The 18635-nt window shown below is 35.7% G+C and overlaps 1 protein-coding gene across 4 annotated transcripts; it reads left to right on the top strand.

Annotated features, from left to right (window-relative positions):
- Window positions 1–10253: 10253 nt before the first annotated feature.
- LOC18423687 (L-ascorbate peroxidase 2, cytosolic) lies at window positions 10254–17597 on the top strand. 4 transcript variants are annotated; one of them, XM_006828285.4, is made up of 10 exons: window positions 10254–10345; window positions 12061–12193; window positions 12909–13083; window positions 13241–13306; window positions 14957–15005; window positions 15109–15194; window positions 15688–15767; window positions 16635–16737; window positions 17055–17113; window positions 17302–17597. In XM_006828285.4, exons 2-10 carry the CDS (start codon window positions 12069–12071, stop codon window positions 17315–17317), a joined length of 759 nt encoding a protein of 252 aa, XP_006828348.1. In that variant the 5' UTR covers window positions 10254–10345; window positions 12061–12068; the 3' UTR covers window positions 17318–17597. The 4 variants fall into 4 exon arrangements, 3 of the variants coding, with proteins under 3 accessions (XP_006828348.1, XP_020529970.1, XP_088729631.1); XM_020674311.2 differs by having other exon boundaries at window positions 10254–10915; XR_016060511.1 differs by lacking the exon at window positions 15688–15767 and having other exon boundaries at window positions 10254–10915.
- Window positions 17598–18635: the final 1038 nt, after the last annotated feature.

Below are 18635 nucleotides of genomic sequence, written 5' to 3'. Positions count from 1 at the left end.
AATCAATATTTAATGTGATACTGATCAATAAGGGGCATTATTTTTTGGGAAATTTTCATACATGACGCTAATTCTCCATCTTATTTCATGGTAGATCATCTTTCCATTTTTCTTTCAAGCGGCGTAAGGAAACCCTAAGGATTTCACCGTTCCCGCTCATCTCTTATCTATGTTGTTTATTTACTTTTGACCGTTAAGATTAACCCCAACAAATCGTTTTATTCTATCTCAATCGAAAAGTCTTTTTAACCCTATTTTGTACCTTTTCAACCCCATCTCTCTCCTCTCTTTTCCCTTGTTTTCATTTTTACTGTTATGATCTCTCTCTCTACTACGGCAAGAGCTCTCTCTCTCTCTCCATTCACCATTGTAGCAGAGTTTGTTCACCTCTCACCCTCTCACGGTAAGTTTCTCTCTCTAAATTTTATTGAGGGGACTTTAGATGGAGAGACCCGAATGCTTTACTCTTTTATATCAGCTGTAATGGCCGAGTTCCCTTTGAAAAGTTTCAAAAGAATGTGGAGAAAGGATGGTTAGGGCCTATGGGATTTACCCAAGAGCTTCATTTTTCAACCATGATTGTCTTCCCAATGCTCGCAAGTAATTCCATGGAGTTCCTAATACAAAGTACCATGTTCTTTTCTTTTTTGATGGAAATTGTGTCTTTGATTATGGAAATGGTGTTTTCTATCAGAAAACAATGGGATTTTAAGGATTTAAATTCATGGGTTTTAAGGTGGTTTGATATGGGTTCTAGACAAAAAGTGGTGGCTTTTTCAATAATGATTGATTTCTAAACTTTTATAGGTATTTTCCACACTCGTTGATTCATAATACAATCCATATTTCAAACCCAGCTCTCTCGTCTCTTTTCCCTTGTTTTTATTTTGACTGCGGTGATTTCTCTCTCTCTACTGCGGTGATCTTTCTCTCTCTAGTTTTCATTTTGAATGTGGAGAAAGGATGGTTAGGGCCTATGGGATTTACCCAAGAGTCTCATTTTTCAACCATGACTCTCTCTAATCTTGTGTTTCACTGCTCTCTAACCAACCTTTCCCTCTTTAACCCTAATTCCCAATTTTATCATTATATTAGAATATTTGGCGTTATGGTTTGGGATTTTCCTAAGTAGAAGGGATTTTGATTGTTTTTTCAAATCAACATCCTATTGTTAGTTGAAATAACAATGTATAATTCTATTACATTATTTATTTTGAAGCCTCTTTGATGTTTTGAAATTTGAATATAATGTTAATATATGATTCCTCCTCATGAATAGCTTACATTTAGCATTTAGATAAGCCACTACTTTGTATTTTCTTTTTTCTTTTTTTTATTGGTACCATTGTAAAAATTACATTATTGAAACAATTTTATTATTTTTGGTCCTATATTCATAGGTTAGTTGAAATATGATGAACACAAGCAGTCGATTGTTCTTGTGTATCCATGGTGGTGAGCTTCGCTCTAGCTCAGATGGCAGCATAGAGTATGTTGGTGGTAATTCAAGTGCATTATCTATTCACCAACACACAAAGTTGGAGGAGATAAAGGAACATGTAGCAACACGATTCTCCATACACTCATGTGCAACGTCACTGAGTTATATTTTCCCAAGTAATAAGAAACACCTTATCACCTTAATTAGTGACAATGATTTAGAAACGATGCTACTTACACATGAAGACTCCAATGAGCTCGAAATATATGTCTTTGATAGATGTGAACAAAGGAGTGATGCTCCTTTGGTAAACATTCACACAAGGTATGTTTATCATTTGTTTTATATTTATATCTATACATTATTAAGTTAGTCTAATAACCTTTTTGAATAGTAGCATTTTATTTCATTTGATATTTTAGGGGCAACGACGGCTTGAGGCTTCAGCCCTCCACTTCGAATTTTGAGAAAGGCAATAATTATCCAAATAATATGCCTCGCTTGCTCAACACATGGGAAAATCTATTAAGTGGCATTTGACAAGAATTTCCTAGTATATATGATTTTCGTTATGCTCTTAGCAAGTATGCGATGGCACACCACTTTGAATTTGTATACATAAAAAATGAGAACTATCGGATAAGGGCAAGATGTAAGAGAAATAAATGGGAGATTTTAGCCTCTAAAGTTCGACAACGGAAAATGTTCAAAATCAAAACTTGGAAGGGAGAGCATTCATGTTGTGTGGGGGCAAGCATCAATGTCCATAAGATAGCATCACAACAATTTGTCGCCGACCTCATTAAAAGTAAGCTAAGTGGCACCCCAAGATACAAACCCAGAGAAATGATGAAGGATATAGCTCGAGATTATGGGATAGAGCTTTCATATCTTAAAGCATGGCAAGACAAGGAGACCACGATTAATGCATGGGTCCCAAAATGAGGCTTACAATCGCCTCCCAGCATACATCGATCACCTTTTATAGACAAATCCTAAAAGCCATGTGGCACTTCAAAAATGGCCAGCTAATAAATTTCGACGAGTCTTTATTTCCTTCGCTGCATCAATATATGGCTTTAAAAATGGGAATCACCTACTCATTTTCCTTGACGAAACACGCTTTAAAGCTTGGTTTCTTAGAACATTGCTTGTTGTCACTTCTATAGACTCTGAGGATGAGATGTTCCCAATTGCATATTCTATTGTTGTTGCAGAGGATTCTGACAATTGGTTTTGGTTTCTAGAAAACTTGAAGAGTGCTATAGAAATGGAGCGATCAATCACATTTATGTCTGATAGACATATTGAGTTGGTTAACAACGCTCAAAAAGTGTTTCAAAATGCTGAGCATACCTTTTGCAAGCACCATAGGCCAGAAATCTTAAGAAGGAAATGAAATATATTCCTAGTGATGTTAAAAAGGCTATTATATCAGCTTTTCAATGTACCACACACACATTTAGGCGAGATGAATTCAACTAAAAAATGGGAGATATTCAAAGCCATTCCCAAGAGGCATATAGATGGGTAATAGAGTCATCATCAGAGCATTGGGCTACTGCAATATTCAAGGGAATGCAGTATGGACATGTTACAACTAATGTAGCTGAATCCTTTAAGAATTGGATTCTTGAGGCTTGAAAACTCCTTATATTACAATGCATATATCAAATCAGGAGGCAAATAACTCAATTAATGACCGAGTACGTTTTGGAGTTTGAAAAGTAGACTACTATTCTCTCCCTCAATGTGAGATTGGCAGCAAACATAAAGAGCTCTATTTCTATAAGTGTTATAAGGGTTTCAAGTGAGGAATTTGGAACAATTGGAGACCACAGGAGTTGCTCTGTGAATATAGTCACACGAGAGTGTGAGTGTCAGGCATAGCAGATCATGGGATTACCATACAAGCATGCATGTAAACCCCTATATGTGGCCAAAAGGGATTTGTATGAATATTGTGATGAGTACTTTCACAATTGTAAAGTATCGAGAGAAATATTCTAAACCAATTAGACTTGTCTTACTATTTGATATGTCATTGCATGGGGAGTCATTTTCAGATGAGCCAGATGTGCTACCACCACGGACAAAACGCTCTCCTGGTCATCCTAAGAAGAAACACATTCAGTCATAAGAGGTGGAAGTGAGACCTATTCGTTGTAGCAGGTGTGATCAGTCAGAACATAATAGGGCAAGTTGTAGGGTTGCTATTTAATAAGAGGTTAGTAAATTTTCCCTTTGTTATCTGCATTTACAATAGATTTGCTCTTGAGATGGCATTTAACCTTTTACGTACCCAAAAGTATTTAAAAACTATAGCCTTTTATTTGTATATATTTATACTCAAGTATTTTTATGTTAGTAAATATATACTTTAAAGGATTTCATTTATTCTCGCTTATGGATATCTCTTATTTGCTTCTATAGGTTTGGGTTTACTTGACCGGTCTTGTATCATCTATTGAGAAGTTAGATGAATTACATAACCAGGATCATGGGTTTAGAATCATATTGTACTGACATCAGTGTGGAGGCACCACAAATGCTTTTGTTTGTCAATATTTTGAGCTTCAATTCTCTACAATGTGAACTATCAGCTTTGATTTGTTAAGAGGAATGCCTATATGTGATTGTTTGTTATAGCACTCGACTACCATCCAGATCGGCACATTATGATGTCAAAGCACAAATCGCCTTTTCAAAGCCTTTTAAAATTTACTATGGGAACGACAAACTCTGCAAATATTGTCGAGGTACACCTTCTGCAATCAAACTTTAGGGGCGTGTTGGATCAACTCTACAAATTCAGAGAATAGGGGCTCATCATTCTTTCTAACTATACTCATCAACCGCAACAATCGCATTTCCTTTTCTTTTTTACTAATAGTTGTGTCAGATTTTCTCCTCCCTCATTATTCATGTGATCACTGAACATATTGTTTTTTAATGAGGAGAGCCCCTGAAAGTAATTGGTTTTTGTCTATGTAACGATCACTTTTGTAAATTATAATTTACTGTTTGAATATCATTGAATTCAATTCTGTGCTAATTTTGCCAATAAAAATGAAGAAGAATTCAATTATGTTTAAATAGTGTGTGCACACATATGTGTGCACGAGAGTGAAAGAGAGTTTACACAATATAAAAGGAAGTACAAAAACTCCACGTAAATTTATGATTGTAGTTACATCAATCGTCTTAAAATAAGTATCTCACAAATCTAAAATAGATTACAGATTAAGCTGAGAATCCAAATCTCTTTCAATGAGCTAAAGAAACCTCAAAATTTTATAAACCTTCAAAAGCCAAAGTCAATTCCTCATATCCAGCAATACCCATGATAAAAATCAAAAGCTTTTCTAGGAAAGCAATATCAATACAGGGCTTAAGATGGGAAATGAAAGAGAAGGCTACTTATCTTTACTCAGCTAAGCTAATCATCCACCATGTCATCTTCATCTTCATCTCCATTGAGTTCTTCCTCTCTTCTCAATTGGCTACAAACATTGCATTCCATTGTATTGGATGGTGTGCCTTGGGATGGGGGTAGAGGACCCATGGTTCCGCCACACTCTTTATTGGGGCAAGTACCTCATGAAGAAGTAAGCATGAGGAAACTCTTGGTCATCTTCTTTATTCTTTAAAGCCATTTCTTCATCTTCTTCCTCATCATCCTCCTTCCAAGTCTTTTCAACCATGCAACGATCACACTCGCATACAAACCCATAATCCTCAAAAAGCCTCTTTTGCATGTCTGCATATTTCCAATTCACAGGGAAAAATTAGGCAGATCACTTTCCCCTCTGCAATATCATGCAGAGCTCTGATGATAACATCAGTATTCCCATGTCTTAGTTTATCAATGTAGTCAAACATGCAACACCAAGAGTAGAAAGCCATAATTCTAATGAAGAAACTGTTATTTGTTCTGAAATATAATTTTTTGTTGGATCACTTGTTTTGAAAAAATATCAATTGTATTGAAATGCCACACTCTTATTCAGATTTTTTTAAAATATTGACGAGAAGCCCCGAGAATTGATTCACATAGTCTAGTTGACTATCAACTCAATATTACGAAAACCCACTATTAGAAGAAGAAGATAAATAATAAATAATTAATAAACAAAAAATAAAAAGAAAACTGGCTCAACTATGATTGAACAAACTTGTGAGTTGTGACAAGAGCAACAAGACCCAATGGAAATTTGATGGAAAAAGACCCACATCTATTTTTAAGAAATCAAACAAAGAAGCCCAATACTTATTTTGAGATTGCACTAAATTTTTACTAGAAGATCACTAGTTAAGAATCCCAAATTTCGTTATGACAAACCCGATATGTATTTTAAAGAGCAAATAAATTCTGATAAAACAATACCATATAATGACCAAAATCATCAATGTCATAAAAAACCATAAAATTTGTTTATGAACCTAGTTCCATTCAACAAAAAAACACAATATCATATTAAAATCCCATTTGTTTTAGGCAAAAATACAGTTCTTAGGAAGAAAAATAGACTGTTCTGAATCAATGAGTGTGGGAAATGCCTATAAAAGTTTAGAAATCAATCATTATTGAAAAAGTCACCATTTTTTGGTTTAGAACCCAACTCAAACCACCTTAAAACCCCACAATTTTAAATCCTTAAAATCCAATTGTTTTCTGATTAAAACACCATTTCCATAATCAGAGACACAATTTCCATCAAAAAAGAAAAAAATAGGATGCTTTGTATTAGGAATTCCATGGAAATACCTACAAGCATTGGGAAGACAGACAGTTGAAAAATGAAGCTCTTGGGTAAATCCCATAGGCCCTAACCATCATTTCTCCACATTCTTTTTAAACTTTTCAGAGGGAACTCTGCCATTACAGCTGATACAAAATAGTAGAGTATTTGGGTCTCTCCATCTAAAGTCCCCTCTGTAAAATTTAGAGAGAGAAACTTACCATGAGAAGGTGAGAGGTGAGCAGACTCTACCACTGTGGTGAATGGAGAGAGAGAGCCCTTGCCGTAGTAAAGAGAGATCACCACAGTCAAAATGAAAACATGGGAAAAACGATGAGAGAGATGGGGTTGAAAGAGTGCAAAATAGGGTTAAAAAAACTTTTACATTGAGATGAAATAAAACGATTTGTTGGAGCTAATTTTTATAGTTAAAAGTGAATAAACGAGGGAGATAAAAGATGAGCGGGTATGGTGAAATTTTGAAAGATTTCCTTATGCTGTTTGAAAGGAAAATGAAATGAGGATCTAACATGAAATAAGATGGGGAATTAGGGTTCCGTATGAAATTTTTTCTTTTTCTTTTTTATCATATAAAATAGATTTTTTTAAAAAAAAATAATCATTTTATACAAAAAATGAAAGTTATTAATACAATACTCATATTTTTTATTTGATTTCTAAAAAAATTATTTATAATAATTTTTACTAATTCTTTTAAATTTTTTTAAAAATAAATCCGATCGATTCAATCGTTTTCGAATATGAAATACCGATTCTTGAATCGGGATTTTTGAGTGGCACTAGTCCGTCTTTTAAACTACCGATTTATATGTGCGTGGCGTTGAGGAACACTATCCACTTTCCAATACAAAGTACGTATAAACCAACTAAACCTGGCCACGTGGCCAACACGTAGGGGCCCCAGTCCCTACCGCCTATTCAAACGGAATCATTTGATAGGGAACCCCGTTCACACGTAGAAGAAAGAAAGTCATAAATGGACAAACTTTTGTTTCTACATGAGCGTTATATTTGGCCTTTGTTATTGACCATTTTATTTTTGGCCGTCGTTATGGACCATCTAGTATTTACTAAAAAAACATAAGAAATTGGGTGAAATGGAGGCTGGCACGCATTGACTGGCGTGTGAAGTGCTAAAGATTCCCACTCTATAAAAGCCTTTTTTGAAATAAGGAAAATAGTTTTATAAGACTGCAGCTCTATCAAAATAAATAAAGGCTCATTTTAAAACTCCTTGAAAATAGTAATTTAAGTATTGAAAAACTTTTACATCGATCATCTTAGCTTCAATATTATAGTTGTGAAAATAAATTAAAATTTTAACATTTAAAGATAGTGTATATTGTAATAAAATATCTAGATTATCCATTTCAACCTAAAAAATAAGCATTCAAATATCTGCAAGACTTGTATATTTTTTGAGTTTTAAAATTTATTGTCGGAGTTGGAAATTGATTTTAAAGTTATCATGAAGATTTTCATTACCAAAAAAAGCTTTCCGATGAGGATTTGATTGAAGGCTTTATTTTGTTTTCATAAAGCCTAAGCCTACTCCATCCTTTAAATAAATGCGACAAATATCCAACCCCCCCCCCTTAATTCTCTTACTAAAATTTACCCAAAAAGAGAAAAAAAAAAAGTTATCAACTAAAATGGCAGGATGACCCATTTCTTGATCTGATGCATGTGCCTGGTGCACCTAGAGCATAGACTGGTGCCCCAGTTGGACGGTTTAATATATATAAAAATGGTGCGGTTTGTATAGCGTTGAAGCTTTAAATAATCAAAGTAAAACACACCTTCAAATAGTACCAAGAAGTATAATTTCAATGTTGTAAATCTTTGTGATAACCTTAAAATATATTTTCATCTCTAATTATAAAATTTAAAGCTTTAAAAATAGTGTCGATAGAGCAGATCTATGAAAATCTTGAAAATTAACGATCCAAATATGCATTACAAGATGTACTATTTCTGTAACTTCAAATCCATTTTTTTTCATGTCTATGCATCTTGAAGTCCAGATGATCAATTTGAGGATATTTGAGCTTTCTTCTAGTGAAAAATTTGAGGTGTGCTCTAATTTGATTGTTTAGAGCTTCACACTTACATAAACTTTTTACATATATCTGTGGTCACCTTAAAAAGAAAAAAAAAAAGAAAGCTAGTGACATTCTTTGAGAAGGTTTCTTATATAACTTTATAGCATTTCTCTCTCTTCGTACCCTTCTTCATATCAGGGTAGAGGAAGTTCTTCAGTCTAACGAACACCTATCAATCTAACATCGTTTTAGAGAGAAACCCACTCATGGCCAGGCAAAAAGACTAGGAATTAGGGACCTGCACAAATGAGAGAGGGTTTGCCTCAAAGTTAGGAATTGATGGGGTGATAGGACTAACATATCAAAATTCGGATTGGTAGGGCAGATCGTCACCCACATATCTGTGTCGGGCTACTAAATTGGTGATTTGGATCAGTTTTAGATGTAAAGAATGGTCTTATTCAATGTGGACAACCTCCTAGAGCATTTGCGCAACAAAAAGTTGATCGTTAATTGCCATGATTGAAATTATACATGATTTGTTTTCATAATCCACTACCTAGCCCATACCTCAATGGTTATTTTACCCAACCCCAATCAGAAACCAAACTTAATCCACTTATAGTGTTCAACTCATCAGGCGAGTGACTAGCCTAAGTAACTCAGGCTCGCCCCAAGTTGGATGTCCAACTTCGAGTTCTTAAAAAAATATAAAAGATTCAAAAGAAAAAAAAAGAAATTGATTTGTAAGATATATTTTTTTAAGCGTGTATATAATATTCCGGTAGGAGCATAATATTAAGAAGACCTGCTTCAAAGTATTTTTTGAATATTAAATTTTGTGAACCACCAAAAAATCACTAAATGATTATAATCAAAAGAAAAAATTTAAATTTTTATTTTTTCTAACACAGATTTTACTCTTTAAAAATTGAAAGATCTCTATATAATATTGAGACATTATTTATTTCAAGTGCATAAACGGTTCAATTAGGAATTTTTATTGAGGGCAATACATGGCTTGCGTCCCCGAATTCCTAAACTTAATCCTTAATGGGCTTTTACCAAGGGAGTATAAGAACAACACAATCAAGCGGGAGCATAATATCATTTGGTGTTTTCTTTTTCCTCCTCCGTTTGGCGCAGCCCAAGACCGCCAGAGTGGGGACCACGCGAGGCCGTAGGTGAATATAGACCACAGAAAGTAAAAAACTTCGGCCAATCTTAAATTGACACGAACACTGGTGTACCCCAAGGCCCACACAATGCAACTGCGGCCGTAGTACAACGCTTTTATCCTCAAGTGACGGGACGGTCACTAACCCTGTTTCTCTTATGGGGTGGTTAAGGGCATTTTTGGCATTACAAAAGAGGTAATGGAGGGTTATGCTGCATGTCGATGTTTTTTTTTTTTTGTAATTTCTTTTCCTTTTTGGGAAAAGTTTATATAGAGCCAAGGCTCAATCAAATTTGAGCTTATTTCAAAAAGTTTTTTTTAGAAGATGTTGTTTTTATGCCCAAATATTCTCCAATTCATCGTATCGATATCAATGCATGGACATGAGAAAAAATGGATTTCAAATTTTAAAAATTGTGTATTTTGTAATGCATTTTTGGACCGTCAATTTTTAAGACTTTCAAATTTTCATAGATCTATTGATCTATACTATTTTTGAAACTTTAAAATTTATAAATAAATATCAAAATATATTTTAAAAATGTCACAAATATTTTCAATATTAAAACTATATCTTTCGATACTATTTAAAAGTAGGCTCTAATTTGATAGTTCTAAACAAACCACGCCCTTTCTCTTTTTTTTGGGAGGTTTCATCGTTTCCAAAAGAGCACGAGGAGCTTATCACGATGGGCGGGCCGGTTTGAATGATCTGGACCGTTGAATTGAGAGACAACCTCGGCTGCACGTTGCCTGGAACGAACGGTTGTGGCACGCCGTCTGGAATGTTCTCCTTCTCGAAGAGTGTATGTTATATAGCCATTGGGTGGGCAGGGGAGTGTGCTCTGCTCGTGCCTTTGAGATTTAGGGTTCATCGCTCTCTTTCCACTCCTGCAAGAAAACAACAGGCGAAAACTTTTAGGTGAGCTTCCCTTTGATGCTTAAAGGTCATGGGATTAGGGTTTCTTCGGGTATAAAGCGCTTGTTAGTATTTTCATTTCAGATTTTCTCTCTCTCGCTCTCATCCGTCTATCCATTATCTATCTTGGTTAAAGAGAGCGAAGCCCTGAGTTGATCGAGTCTTTCAGTGAGTGGATCGATAGAGCTGAGATGCCGTGTTGTACAATATTTTCAGTTCATGTTTGATCGCTCTTTCTCTGATTCCTTGATCGCTTTCTCTCTAATTCCTCTGTAGACGAGGGGTCTGAGTTGAACGATTCTGTTGAGGCCAGTGAAACCAGGAAGTCCATCAAATATGCCTTCTCTCTAATTCTTTTGCAGAGGAGCGGAGCTCTGAGTTGAGCGAGTCTATTGAGGCTCTAGTCAATGGAACCAGGAAGTCCATTAAATATGCCTTTGTGTTTTTCACCATCTCTCTCTTTCTCTATTTCTCTTGGAATAACCATCATAAAGCTCTTGTCGAGTGGAAATCCTTCCAGAGAAAAGCTCTCGCTCTCTGGTTGCATAGATTGATCAGCTTATTCTTTACTGAGTAATATACTCTTCATTTTCAGATTGCGATTTTTATCTATCTCTTTGTTTCAGTGATGTTTTTGGCATTTTATGCTAGGACGTTCCAATTCAGCTGCTATCAGCCAGTGAATTTTGCTTGGTTTTTCCATCCTTAATTGTGTCTTTTTCTTTTTTCTTTGTTTTACGGGTTTGACGGATTTAGTTTGATATTTATCTGCTCTATGAGCTCTAGATTGCTGTAGCATCTTTTGGTTGTTTATTGTGCTTGATTGCCATTAATCTTCTTTGTGAGCTGCAGTTTGGAGCTCCTTTAATTTTGTGTGTGTGTCTCTCTCTATGTACATGTATTTGTTCACAGATGGGTTTGATCTGGCCATTCCTTTCCAGTACTTCGATTTGAGGGTTGATTGCTTTTTGCTCTGTTATTTCAGTTGCACTTTTCATGTTTAGAGGGCTTATTTTAGGGAATATGAGTTGATGATCTCTCTTTTATAGTGTTACTTCTTAGTTTGATGGATTTTCTTTGTTTCAGTGATGTTTTTGGCATCTGATGCTAAGACGTTCCAATTCCGCTGCTATCCCGCTAGTTAATGTTGCTTGGTTTTTCCATCCTTAATTCTGTCTTTTTCATTTTTCTTCGGGTTTGATGGATTTAGTTTGATATTTATCTGCTCTATGAGCTTTAGATTGCTGGAGCATCTTTTGGTTGTTTATTGCTTGATTGCCATTAATCTTCTTTGTGAGCGTCAGTTTGGAGCTCCTTTAATTCTCTCTCTCTCTCTCTCTCTCTCTCGCTATATATATGTATGCATGTATGTATGTATACACACTTTTATCTTCTTTTGAGTTTCAGTTTGAAGCTCTTGTCAATGAATATAATTGTGTCATAATTTTATTATGAATGCTGATCTATTGTGGAATTTTCTTATTTTTTGGAGTTCTCTAAAATATCCTTTCTGGTGCTTTCATGTTGAGAATTTTCATCTACTTTTCTTGTTTACGTGCTTTTTTTCTTCTTTTTTTTTTTTTTGGCATATTAGCTTTTTTAATGATGCATTTTTTTTTTTAATCCAGCTAATATGTTCCTGTCTAATCGGAATTTTTATTAGTTTTTCTTTTAAATGTTGATTCTAGCATTTTTTTTTTCATGTTGAACATTCACAGGTAACATCATGAGCAAGTGCAAGTGCTACCCGGAAGTCTGTGAGGAATATCAGAAGGCTGTTGAGAAATGTAAGAGAAAGCTCAGGGGCTTCATTGCGGAGAAGAACTGTGCACCGTTGATGGTCCGTACTGCGTAAGTATTCCTCACTCGAAGATTTGATCAACAAAAGCATTGCCTGTATGACTACTTTTCTACATTGGATCTTGTATGCTGTTCACATCAGTTATTGTGTATGGAAGTTGTATTGGATTGGAAATAACAAAATGCAGAGTATTAGACTTAATGCTTCTCCACCCCAGGCCCCCCTAAAACAAGGTGTGCAAAAGAGTTGCAAATTGCTCCAAATCATGATCCCTGAATATGAATTTGAGCTTCATATCACTGAGTGCCATTACCTGTTCCAATGGACCGTGCATGTTTGATTTGGAGGCAGTAGATTCAGAGCATTTTTGGAGCCTCAAATCATTTGTTTTCTTTCTTTGGCATTGGTGAGACTGAAATGGAACTTTTTTGGACCTCTTACTGGCCTTGAAAACGGCTTTGGATGTGGGAAGTGTTAAGTCTGATGCATTCTAGGGATGTACATAAGGTTTTGTGCCTTAGTAGTGTGCATAATAAAGATATAAGAGGCTATTTAATGCGATGAAAAACTACTGCGATCAAAAACTTAAGAGACTGTGAGGCTATTTTTCGTAGGCCAGCATTTCAATATAATATTCAGTTACATTAGGAGATTCCTTATGATTTTGGGAAAAACTTTTTCATTTAATTTATCGAGCTTTTCTTTATTATTGAACTCCGTTGGATTTGAATTTTGTCGACTCTGATGGGAAACTCTTTGTTGCAGTTGGCATTCTGCAGGAACTTTTGATGTCTGTACTAAAACTGGGGGTCCCTTTGGGACAATGAAGTACCCAGAAGAACTTGCCCATGGTGCTAATGCTGGGCTTGATATTGCTGTTAGGCTATTGGAGCCTATTAAGGAGCAATTTCTGATATTGACTTATGCTGATTTCTATCAGGTTCAAGATTCTTTGGCATCTCTTTGCTTATTATCCTATGCATAATTTTCTTTTTTGGCATCTCTTTGCTTATTATCCTATGCATAATTTTCTTTATTCATATCATAAGTTAGTTAATTGTTTTATATCTGAACTAAATGTCGAATTTTTGTTGTAGCTTGCTGGAATTGTTGCTGTGGAAGTTACAGGAGGACCGGAGATTCCTTTCCATCCAGGAAGACAGGTAATAATTTTTATTTTATATGTGATAACAAGTTCTTCCTCTCTAAATATGGACAACCGCCCTCTTGACATCCTTGGGGAAAAAACATTCCTCTTCTGCCATCCTACAACTACATCCGTGTGCATATTTTTTTATGTTATGGTTGATGGGCTTTGATGCACATTGTCAGATGTGTATGCATAGTGTTATGATTGGAAGTTTCATGAAATTGGGCTGTGAATTAACCTGTTTTTTATGACATTTTTGTATGGGGTATAGGAAATTTATCTAGCTATGAATGTTACACTTGTGTTGCTTAATACTTACAGTTAACATAATCAATATTTTCACCAGCACAGGATTAGAATATGTATGTATGAAAACTGAATGGTAGAAATACTTTTAGGGAAAATTTCGTATGGAACCCTAATTCCCTGTCTTATTTCATGGTAGACCTTCTTTTCATTTTTCTTTCAAGCGGCATAAAAAAATCCCTTAGGATTTCACCGTACCCCCTCATCTCTTATCTCCCTCATTATTCACTTTTGACCATAAAAATTAAGCCCCAACAAACTTTTCTATATCATTTCAACCCCAAAACGTTTCAAAAACCTTTTTAACCTTAAAAATTTTTTAACCCACCCCATTATATCTCCAACCCCATTATATCTTTTAACCCAAAAACGCTTCAAAAATATTTTTTTATTATATTTTTTGCCTTTTCAGCCCCTCAATTCTATGTTGAGGGCTCCTTACCTCTCTCTCACATTGGGTTAAAATGATATAAAAGGGTTTGTTGGGGCTAATTTTTATGGTAAAAAATGAATAAATGAGGGAGATAAGAGATAAAGGGGTACGGTAAAATCCTTAGGGATTTTTTTATGCTGTTTGAAAAAAAATGGAAGGAGAGTTTACCATGAAATAAGATGGGGAATTAAGGTTCTGTACGAAATTTTCCCATGATGAGTCGGCTGTAGGGCTATGCTGTTAAAGGATAACAATATCCATGTTCTATTTAATGATCAGTAAATATCTTGGTTGAGTTCATACGTGTCTTCTTAAATCAAGAACGATGTATATCGATGATGTAGTCAGTGGTCAGTAAACAAGAAGAAGAATCCATCCAAAGAACCTGTGTTGTCATACTTGTTTGAGAGGGTATGGCTAAACCGAAGAATCCTCCTAATGTAGATCCAACTATAAAATTGGTGCCTTATGCATTAAATTTTGTGTATAGTCAATGGTTACCAGCACTGCCACTTAGATAGATTTGTATTTCAAAATGTACATGTGGTAATGATTGAGTGATCTGTACCTTTGCATTTAAATATTGGGACCACCAATGCTATGTGTGGGCTATAGAGGACCAACATATGTGGCTCCATATTGACTTTCATTTATTTAAGATTGTCTGTGATACATTAAAGATAATGTTCATTTTCTACTTTTGAATGATGATTGTACCTTTGTATTTGTAGAATCATAGGAACTTGAATGGATGGATATTATCCTTGAAGGGTTATTACTTTTGATAACTGTATGTTTATTAGTCTTAAAGTGCTGATATTTTGTATCTGGCCATGTCAAGGATACTTGCATCATCTTGGTCATAGAATCTGTTTCTAGTCACTCACTGACATTTGGCTGCTATGTCGTGTTCCTACTTAATAGGATAAGACCGAGCCACCAGTTGAAGGCCGCCTCCCTGATGCCACGAAAGGTTTGACTTTAAAGTCTCCTTTCATGATAGCAAGAATGACGTTTTCATGAATGATGCCCTCTAAATATTTCAAGGTGCCTGACGATTTAGGTCCTTTTGGCAGGTCCTGACCATCTGAGACAAGTCTTCATCAAGCAAATGGGCCTTACTGACAAGGACATTGTTGCTCTATCTGGTGCACACACCCTGGTATGGTTGGTTTATGAATCACATTTTTTTTATGAAAACCATTGGGCACTACTATGAGGACTACTCCTCACTTTGCTTGGAACGTGAAAGTTTGCCTTCTTGGATCCTATCTTTTACAACTGGCACATTTTGCGGGCACACTTGATGGAAGATACAATGAAATTCCTCTGTAAAGCGTAAATAATTAGAGAGAGCCATGTGGCTTCTTCTGTCCTGCAAAATAAACTTGCAGAGCTTACTATTTTCTGATTTCTTAAGTAACAAAATAAAATATTTTATTCGCCACCAATAATTGATAGCACCATAGTGTGTCTGTAACTTTATATTTCATCCATTTAAGAAAAAAATCAAATCATGAAATCCCATGAATTTGTTTCCAAACACAAAAGCTAACTCAATTACTTTTGCTCTGCTGGAGCTTTGGTTATTGAGATTCTATACGAAGCATGCCTACTGATCGAAGAAAAATATGACACGTCACTCTTTTGTACAGGGAAGGTGCCACAAGGAGCGTTCAGGATTTGAGGGAGCTTGGACTTCCAACCCTCTCATCTTTGATAACTCCTACTTCAAGTAAACACTTTATGTTATTGCATATTGTTTAAACATGGGATCATTGTGTGCTGAATGTGGTTATGGTTACAAGACATATACATGCACATACATACTGTGTATGAAAAAACTTGACTGGTTAATGGACCTTAGGCTTCAATTAATCACTTGAACAGGCCAGTCCATGTGCTCCTAAACACCTGCTGGGCTGGTTGGTTAATTTTCTTGTGTGGGATTTAGACTTGAAGCTTCATTTTAATAGTTAAAAGGTATAGGGGGAAACCGGAATGCATAGACTGTGACTAAATTATTGCTCTAGCTTTTGTAGAATACACTGAGGTTTAATTTCATAATAATGAGGTTTCTGCATTCTTGTATATCAATTCTGATTAATGACCAAAAAAAACCTGATCCGAGAATGCATAAAATAAAAGTTGATCATACTATCATGTTGACCATAAGGACATCTGGTATTTAAATGAGAATATTTTAAACATGCTCATAAACCAAAATTTGTAACCTTCATGCTGTAAAAAATGTGCGGTGTTTGGTAATAGGGGTGGTGTTCTTTATGTTCCTGAAGGAAGTTTTGTTTGTGAAGCCTCTTGTTCGGTTTTATCGTTATTAGTGTATGCAATTTTCTCTCTTCCTTGGATGCCTATGGATGTTGGTGTGATATGATAGGAATAAGTCTTCCAGGAAGAATTTTGCCCTTGGGTAAACCAAGAGGGGAATAGTATACTTTAAATGGGAGACTAGATAGTGGCTTCGTAGTCACGTACTTTTTAAGGTCATTGCATGTGTTATGGTTCCATATTGTTTATATGTGAAGCAGTTGGCCTACCAATTGTTTTTGTGAATAAGATTGGTTGGTTTCAAACTGTTCAGGGAGCTTTTGAGTGGAGAGAAGGAAGGCTTGCTTCAGTTGCCATCTGACAAGGCCCTGATTGAGGATCCTGCTTTCCACCCGTATGTGGAGAAGTATGCAGCGGTATGTGCTCACCCTATGCATTATGTTTATTATCTCTAGTATCTGTTAGTAGTAAGAGAAGTGACTTCCCAATTTGCTGGGAAGAGTTTTCAGCTGGGATGTGATGTATGTTGTTTCATTGCAATTCACTGAATTGTAATGCGAGTGGTTGCATAGTAATGCTTGGTGTTGGGGCCCATGATAATCTTCACCAGGAGACATTGGGTATCTTTTCTCAATATGTCAAATGCTATGGTTTTGCTAGCTGCTCTGAAGCAAATTGTGGGAGTCTTCATCTGGTGTGGGAGTTCGTCTGATATGAAATGTGATTTTTACAGGATGAGGATGCCTTCTTTGCTGACTATGCTGAAGCCCACTTGAAGCTTTCGGAGCTTGGGTAAGAAATCCTTTTGGCTTCTTTTCATTTTTCTCTTTCCCCCTTCCTCTAGTGAATGCTGAGATAGGCTCACATTAAAATGATATAATGCTTTTTACTAATGATCATAAAAGACGACTAAAATAGCTCTTCCTGGTTTTGTCCTGTTGCGTTTTAATTAATTGAGTTCAATGCTCTTTGTGTTGCAGATTTGCTGATTGCTGAATGCTTTAAAGATGGTGCTAGTGGTATTTTCTCCTGCTTTCCCTCGATTTCGTTATGGCGTCATACTTGTGATGGGTTAGTTGCTAGGTTGGGAGTTGGTTGGATAAATAATAATACAGTGGTGTGTGGTCCATGTAGATTTTGGTCGATTTTTGTTGGCTTTTTTGCCTGGTAATATTTTGTTTCGTGACAGTGGACGGTGTCTTTTGTTGTGACTAAATTTGGTACCTTCAATGCTTGTTACTGGAAGAAAATGAAACACCGCATGTTCTGCATTGTATACTGCAGTGATTACCTTAAAAATATGATTAACTGAAAAGGACACCCCAATGCAGTGCATCTTGTGACCCATAAATATTGTTTCAATCTTCATTTGACTGGGCTGGTCCATGCGAGATGATTAAAAACATGGGTGCCTTGTAAATACCTCTTTGGCGGTTGCTCGTTGCAATCATGCCTTTGGAGGTTCCGCAGACCCTAATTTTTTTATTAAACGATCAGTCATTTCTATAGTGAAAGGAGTAAAAGCGCCATGAAAACAATAGAAGATGAAAAAAAATAGAGAAATACAAGTACAGCTAAATCCTGGTGTCATCACCTAGACCCTAGCCTCGTAGTATTAAAAACCTCCAAGCGGGCTTCAATTAGATGTTGACTGTTGTACGAAGGACTTTACCATACCTGTTCATCTGAGGATGAAGCGAGTGCTGATGGCTTCATGGGCAATTGAGAGATTACTATGCAGTAAAAAGAGAGCCTTTTGAGGCAGAAATTGGAGAGAGAGAGAGAGAAACATTGCCGCCCACGTCAATGGCTGATTCTATCAACCCTGGGTGAAAACTAATCCTTTCTGTTAAATGCATGTGCAGTGGATGTCTGAGAGAAATTGAAGGACCTGTTTCTTTGATGTTCGATAGTTCTTCGTAGGGTCCCGTTGCATGCTTTGGGAGCAATGCATTGTTGCGGTAGTGACATTGTCTAGCCCATTGTTGGAAAAACCGACCGATTTAACCGGTATTGCTCAGTTAGATCGGAATCGGCATTGGCCGGTTTCGGTTTTGGACGGTTCGGGTGATTGATCAATATTTAACAAAAAAATGTATATAAATTTTTAAAAATAAGAAATTTGGTTTTTAATATATTTTTAAATATTTTTTATATTATGGCAAAAATTAAAAATTATTTTTGTCATTAATGTCCACTTTTATAATCTCTTTTCGTAGAATTTTAAAAATACCTTTGGCCACAAATCTATTTTTTTCCATTAATTTTCAAGTTCATTTCGATATTTGTTGTCTTAATCATTCTTTATATCCTT

The sequence above is a fragment of the Amborella trichopoda genome, chromosome 8 (assembly GCF_054954075.1).
Source record: "Amborella trichopoda isolate Santa Cruz 75 chromosome 8, AtrichopodaSantaCruz75HAP2 v2.0, whole genome shotgun sequence".
In the NCBI taxonomy this organism is placed as follows: domain Eukaryota; kingdom Viridiplantae; phylum Streptophyta; class Magnoliopsida; order Amborellales; family Amborellaceae; genus Amborella; species Amborella trichopoda.
The sequence above is the reverse complement of the archived record's forward strand: the minus strand, read 5'-3'. Positions and strand labels throughout refer to the sequence as shown.

Excerpts from the sequence above, each read along its gene's own strand:
- LOC18423687 (XM_006828285.4), top strand. The coding sequence starts at position 12,069 with ATGAGCAAGTGCAAGTGCTACCCGGAAGTCTGTGAGGAATATCAGAAG. Across the intron at positions 13,084-13,240 it reads CTTATGCTGATTTCTATCAG|CTTGCTGGAATTGTTGCTGT; the intron begins GTTCAAGATTCT and ends TTTTTGTTGTAG. Across the intron at positions 13,307-14,956 it reads CTTTCCATCCAGGAAGACAG|GATAAGACCGAGCCACCAGT; the intron begins GTAATAATTTTT and ends CCTACTTAATAG.